Source organism: Cucumis melo, chromosome 8, assembly GCF_025177605.1.
Source record: "Cucumis melo cultivar AY chromosome 8, USDA_Cmelo_AY_1.0, whole genome shotgun sequence".
NCBI classification, from domain to species: domain Eukaryota; kingdom Viridiplantae; phylum Streptophyta; class Magnoliopsida; order Cucurbitales; family Cucurbitaceae; genus Cucumis; species Cucumis melo.
Window position 1 is genome coordinate 9,599,611 of NC_066864.1, and position 10,901 is coordinate 9,610,511.

At 47.6% G+C, this 10,901-nt stretch overlaps 1 protein-coding gene across 1 annotated transcript; it reads right to left on the reverse strand.

Annotated features, from left to right (window-relative positions):
• Positions 1-459: 459 nt before the first annotated feature.
• Positions 460-9,321, reverse strand: LOC127150568 (uncharacterized). Its single transcript, XM_051088438.1, has 3 exons — positions 9,272-9,321; positions 6,939-7,899; positions 460-475 (listed from the first exon to the last, which is right to left on the reverse strand). Exons 2-3 carry the CDS (start codon positions 7,892-7,894, stop codon positions 460-462), a joined length of 972 nt encoding a protein of 323 aa, XP_050944395.1. The 5' UTR covers positions 7,895-7,899; positions 9,272-9,321.
• Between the last annotated feature and the right edge of the window lie 1,580 nt (positions 9,322-10,901).

Here is a 10,901-nt window from a genome sequence, read left to right on the forward strand (position 1 = left end):
CCTTAAGTTTGCTTATGTTCCACTAAAATATATTGAGATTGTTAAGAGCTCTTTACAGGTAAGTTTATTAGTTTACATCCTAACCTACTTATACAAAAACCTAATTCATATGTTCTTTCCTTTGTAACGTTATTTCGTGCTTGATCTCACAAATCATGCACTTAATAAATTCATTGAACATCAAATGTTAACATCTTTCATAGAATACAGTGGAGACTTACATAGACATTTTAAGACATGTGGCAACCCTGAGCAAGCATGTGTCGAACTGCCTACCAGATTGAAGAATCGTTCGGAAGATTGACACTTCCTTCGGACCATTATCTAAGTCAACAATTAAAGGTGATTTACATCGTTTAATGTATCGTGATTGCGTTATAAGTACTTAAGTAGGAGCTCATGTATCATTTACATCTTCTAACTTCATATATCATTTTTGTAGTTTGCATGTAGATGCAATCAAGGATCAACAAGGCTGCTAAAGGAAAAGAATGTTGATAAAATCATAATAACGAGTTCAAATTGTTCATACAGTGACAATCTAAGCTTAGTGCACAACAAGATCAACCAGTGGGACATGTAGAGCTATTCAAAGAAGCACATGCCAATAAGAGTGGTCAATTCGTGAATCAAGCAGTCGAGGATGCAAGTGTAAGGTTATTAGGTATTGTGGTTTATTTTCTAGCTTAATTGAGTGCATAACTTAACTATTTGTGTGCATAATCAAATGATGGATTTACTATCCGCACCTACTCTAAAAGCTTCTCAACCACTCTTTGGGGACGAAATGTGTGAGACAATTTTAGGTAGACGACCGAGCTATTTAAAAGGTCTTGATTTAAAGCCCAAACCCAAATCAACGAATGGTGGTAGTAGTTCATCAAGTTGGAAGTCTCAAGAGTGCATGATAAGAAGGTTCAGGTGTAACGACCCGACTCTTTATGCTGAATCGAAGTGGTTACTAAATCTAGGATCAGTGTTTAAGTCATAAAATCTGGTGTAAATAAATGCAAAGAAATCTAGCAAATTTATTTATGAAAGATAGTTAAAGTAACATGTAGAAATACGAGTTAAGTTTAAATCCCTAAGCGGGCCCTATCTACAAAAATAACCAAAGTAAATATGCAGAAAGCCGGAACATGAATTTAACTGTAAAGTAAAACATGTGCGGAAGCAGGAAAACCCCTATGGCTCGCCACGGTCACTTCACGTCGCTCACCAGCTTGCCTTTGCCCTTACCTCGTCCTCTACCTGAAAACATAAAATGAAGAGAATGAGTATAAAAATACTCAGTAAGGGACCCACTACTAGTCCCACTAGGTGCCTGTTAACATTCCTATCGAGTCCTGAAACTAGTACCCAATCTCTGGCACGCTCCCGAACACGTGCAACGTGCGCCCCGTAGGGACATAACTCTGGTCTTCGGTGTCCAGGGGACACTTAGGACCGTCGGGATGCGAGGACCCCGTCGAGTCGCTCGAGTCATATCTATAGTCATGCTGGACTGGCGCCCCGTCGAGCCTAACAGTCCTAAATAGGTGGTGATCCCGAAGGACACCCATGCAGGTACGACTCAGATAGGAGAAGTTAACAGATACCCCAATCCCAACATACATATGCATACGTCATCAAATTATCATCAGGAAATAACCACCATCTCATCCCCCACTACAGCTATCATCAAACAGTCACTAATAGTCCTCATTATACAGTCACCTACGTCATAAGTCCATCAGTCTTATCATACAGTCACATACATCATAAGTCCATCAGTCTTATCATACAGTCACATACATCATAGGTCCATCAGTCCCATCATACAGTCACATACATCATAGGTCCATCAGTCCCATCATACAGTCACATACATCATAAGTCCATCAGTCTTATCATACAGTCACATATGGTTCGAGGGTTCTCATTACTATAATATTATGCCAAAGTATGGCCATGTCATTCGTCAGATCATGATAATATATTATCATACATCGTAAGCCCAACCATCATCGTATGTCGCTGAAGGAACATGCAACATCAAATTCTCACATGGGGCTAGTAGTAGAAGTCTCTTACCTCGAGATGTTGCTAGATGAGTTCCTACTGAGGAAGTCCTAAGCTGCAGCAGCTATCTGGTCCAATTTGCTTCTTGAGGAAAGTAATTAAATTAATTAAATTTCCAAATTAACTCATTTAATTACTGGGCAGGCTAGGGAATTTGGAAATTACCAAAAATTTAGGTGGAAGGAGCCAAAACAGGCTTGGCGGCTCGACTGGAAGAAGACAGGACCGGCTCGGCTTGGCGTAGGCGCGGCTCGGCTCGGTACAGGGACTTCGCGTGCGGCTCGGCTTGCTACAGGGAGGGGGCGCGGCTCGGCTACGCGGAACGCACGGCGCGGCGCGGCTGCACGCGGGGAGAGCTGGGCACGTGTGGCGCGGACGCGGGTTTCGGTTTCGGGCGCGCGGGCGGTTCCGGGTTCGGACGCGCGGGTGGTGGTTCCGGGTTCGGTTTCGCCCGTCGGCTGGAGGCAGGCGCGTTCGCGGCTTCGGTGCGGCTCGGGTGTAGGCGCGTTCGCGGCTCCGATTTGCAGACGCGTTCGGCTGGCGACGCGGCTTCGACGTGGAGATGGATCTCGGCGACGAGTTTCGGCTGATCTGCCTCGGATCGAAGCGGCGCGAGGGGTGGCTTCGGCTTCCAGTCGTCTTGCAGACGCGTGAATGGACGGCTTCGACTCGGCTTCGGCGTGCGAGGAAGCTTGGACGAATTCTGGCGCGGCTGTGCGTGTGGCGTGGGTAGGCGGCTAGGGTTTCGCGACGGCGGCGGCGGCGGCGGCTCGCGGCGGCGGCGGCGGCGCGGCTAGGGTTTCTCGGCTTCTTCTTCTTCTTTCTCTTTTTCTTTTTCCTTTTTTTCTTTTCCTTTTCTTTTCCTTTTCTTTTCCTTTCCTTTTCCTTTTATAAAATAAATTCCCCTCTTTTTCTCTTCTTTAATAAATTCCAAATTTCACCCTTCTCTCTCTAAAATTTCACCCAATTTCTCAACAAATCCCTCCTTTCCCTCAACTTTTAAATACGTATAAAAATCTTAAATACCAAGATAATTTCATTTGGAGTTTACTTAATACTTTAAAAAGAAAAATCCAAATCTTAATGATATAAATTCCATTATTTAATTATAAATAAATAAATAAAATAAAATAAAAAAAAAAATACTAAGAAAAATGGATACAAGATCATTGGGGCGTTACATACTTCCCCCCTTAGAAAGCTTTCGTCCTCGAAAGCTCTAATCCTCGAACATTTCTGGGTACTGGGCCTTTATGTCCTCTTCTCTCTCCCACGTGGCCTCTTCAACTCCATGGTTCTGCCAGAGGACTTTGACTAGTGGAATATCTCGACTACGAAGCTTCTTGACCTCTCTTGCCAAGATCTCGACAGGCTGCTCCTCGTAGCTCAAGTTCTCACTGACCTGTAGGGGCTCGAAGTCCACGATGTGCGTCGGGTCTGCGACATACCTCCTCAACATGGAGACATGGAATACGTCATGCACTGCTGAGAGGGATGGGGGCAAGGCCAAACGATAAGCCACAGGGCCAATCCGTTCCAGTATCTCAAATGGCCCCACGAAACGTGGACTCAACTTCCCCTTCTTCTCGAACCTCAGAACGCCCTTCATCGGTGCTACCTTCAAAAAGACCATATCTCCCACTTCAAACTCGAGGTCCTTACGTCGTACATCAGCGTAACTCTTCTGTCTGCTCTGTGCGGTCAGCATACGAGCTCGGATCTTCTGTATGGCTGCATTGGTAGTCTGCACTAACTCGGGGCCTAGCATCCTCTGCTCTCCAACCTCGCCCCAGCAGACAGGGGATCTACAGCACTTGCCATACAGAGCCTCAAACGGAGCCATACCAATGGTAGCCTGGTAACTGTTATTATAGGCGAACTCCATTAGATGCAGGTGGGAGTCCCAACTTCCTGAAAACTCTAGCACACAGGCCCGCAGCATATCCTCCAAAATCTGGTTCAGTCTCTCTGTCTGACCATCAGTCTGAGGGTGGAATGCCGTGCTGAAGTCCAGCCTCGTACCTAATGCAAGTTGGAGCCCTTGCCAAAATTTCGAAGTGAAACGGGCATCCCTGTCTGAAACGATGGATACTGGTACTCCGTGCAGTCTTACTATTTCCGTCATGTATAACTGCCCCCACTTGCTGGCAGTGTACGTGGATTTCCCTGGCACGAAGTGGGCTGTCTTCGTAAGTCTGTCGACCACAACCCAGATCACCGTGTAGCCCTTCAAGGTCTTGGGCAGTCCCGTGATAAAGTCCATCGACACACTCTCCCACTTCCACCCTGGCACACTCAAGGGTTGCAACAACCCTGCTGGATGCTGCCTAGGTGCCTTCACCTGCTGGCACACCAAGCACCTACTGACGAACTCTGCTACATCCCTCTTCATGCCCCTCCACCAATAGACACTCCTTAAGTCCTGGTACATCTTCGTACTCCCAGGGTGCATGGTAAACGGGGAACTGTGAGCCTCAGTCAAAAGCTCTGTCTTAACTGCGCTGTCTTCCGGCACACACAGGCGTCCCTCAAACATAAGGCCATCATCAGAGGATATAGAGAACTCTTCACCTTGCTCCGTCTCTACCATACGACGTTTCTCTGCCAAGTAAGGATCACTCAGCTGAGCAGCAATGATCTTTTGCCTCAAGGTTGGCTGAACTGTCAACTGAGCCAACTGTGCGGCAACCTCACCTACTGAAACTGCAATCTCGGCTCTCTCCAAATCCCTGAGTAAGGGGGTCTGCTTCGTGATTAGCGCTGCTGAATGTGCAACCTTCCTACTCAGCGCGTCAGCCACTACATTTGCTTTACCTGGATGGTACAGGATCTCGCAGTCGTAGTCCTTCACCAACTCGAGCCACCTCCTCTGCCTCATGTTCAACTCCTTCTGAGTGAAGAAATACTTCAGGCTCTTGTGGTCGGTGTAAATCTGAATCTTCTCACCGTACAGGTAGTGCCTCCATATCTTCAGTGCAAAGACTACAGCTGCCAACTCCAAGTCGTGGGTAGGGTAGTTCTGCTCATGATTCTTCAACTGGCGTGAGGCATACGCAACTACCTTACCTTGCTGCATCAGGACACATCCCAGTCCTTTCTTAGAGGCATCACTATAGATCACAAAACTTCCCGACCCATCAGGCACTGTCAGGACTGGTGCCGTCACTAGCTTCTGCTTAAGCTCTTGGAAACTACTCTCACATGCTGGGCTCCAGACAAAAGGGGTTCCCTTCCTGGTCAACTGGGTCAATGGGCTGGCTATGCGTGAGAAGTCTTCTACAAACCTCCTGTAGTATCCTGCCAGACCCAGAAAACTGCGAATCTCACTGACTGTAGACGGTCGAGGCCAGTTGGTCACCGCTTCGACCTTAGCTGGGTCCACCGAGACTCCCTCACTGGAAACCACGTGCCCTAAAAATGTCACCTTCTTTAACCAGAACTCACACTTGGAGAACTTGGCGTATAGCTTATGAGCTCGAAGGGTCTCCAAGACTTGGTGCAAGTGCTCTTCGTGTTCGGCCTCAGTCTTGGAATAGATCAAGATATCGTCAATGAAGACTATGACGAATTGGTCTAGAAAGTCCTTAAACACCCTGTTCATCAAGTCCATGAACACTGCAGGGGCATTAGTTAAACCAAAGGACATCACTATGAATTCGTAGTGTCCGTACCTCGAACGAAAGGCCGTCTTGGGAATATCACCGTCCCTAATCCTCAACTGGTGATAGCCTGATCGCAGGTCGATCTTGGAAAAGACGGTGGCCCCCTGTAACTGGTCGAACAGGTCCTCGATTCTGGGTAAGGGGTAGCGGTTCTTAACTGTCACCTTGTTCAATTCTCGGTAGTCAATGCAAAGGCGCATCGACCCATCCTTCTTCTTCACGAACAACACTGGGGCTCCCCAAGGTGATACACTGGGCCGGATAAAGCCCTTGTCCAACAGCTCCTGTAACTGGACTTTCAACTCCTTTAACTCGGCTGGGGCCATTCTGTAAGGAGCTCTAGAGATAGGGGCGGTGCCGGGCTCTAACTCAATGGCGAAGTCTACCTCCCTGGGAGGCGGAAGTCCTGGGAGTTCGTCGGGGAAAACGTCAGGGTACTCCCTTACTACTGGTTCGGAAGATAGGGAAACTTCTGGTTCTGCCACATCTACTACGCTTGCCAAGATACCCCAAGTACCCTGGCTAAGTAGCTTACTCGCCTTCATTGCTGAGATGACCTTGGGTATACCTACCATGCCTGCTCCTCTAAACTTAAACTTATCCCCGGAAGGAGGGTTAAAGACTACTTCCTTATTAAAACAGTCTATGGTTGCATGGTTAGTTGACAACCAATCCATGCCTAAAATTACATCGAAATCTTGCATATCTAGCACCAGTAAAGTTACATTCAAGGTATGGTTTGCTATTTCTACCCAACATGCCCTTATTTTTTCCTTAGACAAAAGGACCTCTCCAGAAGGAGTAGAGACAGACAAGGCACTACCCAACGGTTCTACTTCTAAACCCGCATGCTTGACAAAAATAGAGGATATAAATGAATGCGATGACCCCGAGTCAAATAGTACCAAAGCATAATGCCCCAAGATTGGGAGCGTACCTGTCACCACCGTACTAGCTCGCTCGGCCTCCTGCCGGTTCGTGGCAAAGACTCTCCCTTGCTGGGGAGCAGAAGGCTGACGTGGCGCCGTCTCTAAGGGTTTCCGAGGACACGCATCAGCGGTGTGCCCCGGCTGCCTGCACCTGAAGCAGACTCCACTCCCAGCTAAACATTGTCCTCCATGGACCTTCCCACAGGTAGTACAAGTGGGTAGCTCTCTCAAAGTTCTCCCAGCTGCTGCCAGCTCCCGACGGTGTCTCTGGAAGACACCTCCTGACCTCGGAGTTCGCTGTGGTATTACGTCGGGCTGCGCCTCCGCCTTCCTCTTCTGTCCCGAGGCTGACCCTGTGCCGACAACCTTAGATTGACCAGCTCTCTCATGCAGGCTCAGATCCAGTGCTATGCGTAGAGCATCCGCATGAGTGGTTGGTCGAAGAGCTCGTACAAAACCCTGGAGGTCTAACCTGAGGCCATTAACAAATCTCTCAGTCCTGGCGGCCTCATCCCTTACCACATCAGGGGCAAAACGGGACAACAGGTCGAACTCGGCATCATACTGTTCCACGCTCAGTTTGCCTTGCTCCAAGTTTAGGAATTCTTGGAGCTTGGCGTGCTTCACGTTGGCAGAGAAGAACTTAGCATAAAAGCTCTCCCTGAATTGCTCCCATGTGATCTTGCTGGCATCTCCTCCCAGCGCCCTCTCAGCAGTCTCCCACCAGGCAGTCCCCCTATCCTCCAAACAGAAAGCTGCACACTGCACCTTCTGGTCTTCTGGGCACTTCATGTACCTGAAGATCGTCTCTATGGATGTCAACCACAGCTGGGCTCTAAAGGGGTTGTCCAAGGATCCGTCGAAAGTCTTCGGGTTGTACTTCCTAAAATCCCTCAAGTGCTTGGCCTCAGCTGACAGTTGTACTGGCACCGGCTGAGCTTCCACCGGGGCTGGAGGGATGACGGGCTGGTCCTGAACAGGGGCTGGAGGGACTACAGGCTGGTCCTGAACAGGGGCGGCCTGGTTCTGCTGAGCAGCGAGGAACGGCGCTAGAGCAGCTTGCAGCATGGCCTGGTAACGCTGCTCCATTGCGGCGAGATCCGCCTGAGTGACCGGTGCATTAGGGTTGACTGGTACGTCGGGGTTGACTGGCGGCGCGGCAGGTTGCTCCGCCGGTTGGCCACGACCGGCTCCTCTGCCTCCCCTGCCACCTCCTCGGCGTGCACCTCTACGTGGCGGCATTCTTCCTAAAATTCACCAACAAATTTTTCACCACTAGAGCTCAATATTCTCTCTCTAAGTCTAATCTAATCAGGCAACATTATAATCTTAATATTTGTAAAGCTTTAGGCATACCTGGCGAGTGACGAAGGACCGTATAGCCATAGGGTGAGGTAAAAATCAAAACAAAATGACTTACATCATAAGTCAGTCTACAGGACCTAAAACACTGCGCTCTGATACCAACTGTAACGACCCGACTCTTTATGCTGAATCGAAGTGGTTACTAAATCTAGGATCAGTGTTTAAGTCATAAAATCTGGTGTAAATAAATGCAAAGAAATCTAGCAAATTTATTTATGAAAGATAGTTAAAGTAACATGTAGAAATACGAGTTAAGTTTAAATCCCTAAGCGGGCCCTATCTACAAAAATAACCAAAGTAAATATGCAGAAAGCCGGAACATGAATTTAACTGTAAAGTAAAACATGTGCGGAAGCAGGAAAACCCCTATGGCTCGCCACGGTCACTTCACGTCGCTCACCAGCTTGCCTTTGCCCTTACCTCGTCCTCTACCTGAAAACATAAAATGAAGAGAATGAGTATAAAAATACTCAGTAAGGGACCCACTACTAGTCCCACTAGGTGCCTGTTAACATTCCTATCGAGTCCTGAAACTAGTACCCAATCTCTGGCACGCTCCCGAACACGTGCAACGTGCGCCCCGTAGGGACATAACTCTGGTCTTCGGTGTCCAGGGGACACTTAGGACCGTCGGGATGCGAGGACCCCGTCGAGTCGCTCGAGTCATATCTATAGTCATGCTGGACTGGCGCCCCGTCGAGCCTAACAGTCCTAAATAGGTGGTGATCCCGAAGGACACCCATGCAGGTACGACTCAGATAGGAGAAGTTAACAGATACCCCAATCCCAACATACATATGCATACGTCATCAAATTATCATCAGGAAATAACCACCATCTCATCCCCCACTACAGCTATCATCAAACAGTCACTAATAGTCCTCATTATACAGTCACCTACGTCATAAGTCCATCAGTCTTATCATACAGTCACATACATCATAAGTCCATCAGTCTTATCATACAGTCACATACATCATAGGTCCATCAGTCCCATCATACAGTCACATACATCATAGGTCCATCAGTCCCATCATACAGTCACATACATCATAAGTCCATCAGTCTTATCATACAGTCACATATGGTTCGAGGGTTCTCATTACTATAATATTATGCCAAAGTATGGCCATGTCATTCGTCAGATCATGATAATATATTATCATACATCGTAAGCCCAACCATCATCGTATGTCGCTGAAGGAACATGCAACATCAAATTCTCACATGGGGCTAGTAGTAGAAGTCTCTTACCTCGAGATGTTGCTAGATGAGTTCCTACTGAGGAAGTCCTAAGCTGCAGCAGCTATCTGGTCCAATTTGCTTCTTGAGGAAAGTAATTAAATTAATTAAATTTCCAAATTAACTCATTTAATTACTGGGCAGGCTAGGGAATTTGGAAATTACCAAAAATTTAGGTGGAAGGAGCCAAAACAGGCTTGGCGGCTCGACTGGAAGAAGACAGGACCGGCTCGGCTTGGCGTAGGCGCGGCTCGGCTCGGTACAGGGACTTCGCGTGCGGCTCGGCTTGCTACAGGGAGGGGGCGCGGCTCGGCTACGCGGAACGCACGGCGCGGCGCGGCTGCACGCGGGGAGAGCTGGGCACGTGTGGCGCGGACGCGGGTTTCGGTTTCGGGCGCGCGGGCGGTTCCGGGTTCGGACGCGCGGGTGGTGGTTCCGGGTTCGGTTTCGCCCGTCGGCTGGAGGCAGGCGCGTTCGCGGCTTCGGTGCGGCTCGGGTGTAGGCGCGTTCGCGGCTCCGATTTGCAGACGCGTTCGGCTGGCGACGCGGCTTCGACGTGGAGATGGATCTCGGCGACGAGTTTCGGCTGATCTGCCTCGGATCGAAGCGGCGCGAGGGGTGGCTTCGGCTTCCAGTCGTCTTGCAGACGCGTGAATGGACGGCTTCGACTCGGCTTCGGCGTGCGAGGAAGCTTGGACGAATTCTGGCGCGGCTGTGCGTGTGGCGTGGGTAGGCGGCTAGGGTTTCGCGACGGCGGCGGCGGCGGCGGCTCGCGGCGGCGGCGGCGGCGCGGCTAGGGTTTCTCGGCTTCTTCTTCTTCTTTCTCTTTTTCTTTTTCCTTTTTTTCTTTTCCTTTTCTTTTCCTTTTCTTTTCCTTTCCTTTTCCTTTTATAAAATAAATTCCCCTCTTTTTCTCTTCTTTAATAAATTCCAAATTTCACCCTTCTCTCTCTAAAATTTCACCCAATTTCTCAACAAATCCCTCCTTTCCCTCAACTTTTAAATACGTATAAAAATCTTAAATACCAAGATAATTTCATTTGGAGTTTACTTAATACTTTAAAAAGAAAAATCCAAATCTTAATGATATAAATTCCATTATTTAATTATAAATAAATAAATAAAATAAAATAAAAAAAAAAATACTAAGAAAAATGGATACAAGATCATTGGGGCGTTACATCAGGAGCTAACAAATATGATTGAAGAACAAAGAACATTAGATATGCAGGCCCGACAAATGGAAGAAATGAAAAAATGATTGATGAATTGGCACAAGCACAAAAAGAACCTTGAACTTAAAGTACGTATTTTTGAAATTTCTAATTTTTTTTATGGAGGATAGATAATTTTATTTCAAATGATTGGTTCTGGCTATCCTATAGTTATGGTAGTCTTTTGTTATACTTAGCTTTTGAATTTTGATTATTGGCTCTAGCTATCCTGTAGTTATGGTAGCCAGTTAAACCTTGTTTTTGCATTTCAATGATTGATTATGTGTAAGGAATTTGTATATTGAGTCTCTATTATTGTTACATTTGTAGAAAGAGTAAAAGTTGAGAGGTTAGGGTTGTTATGGGGTATAGTTCAAGGTTTCAATGTAATTGTTACGTTGGGTGGCATGTCGAAGTGAGTTTAAGTG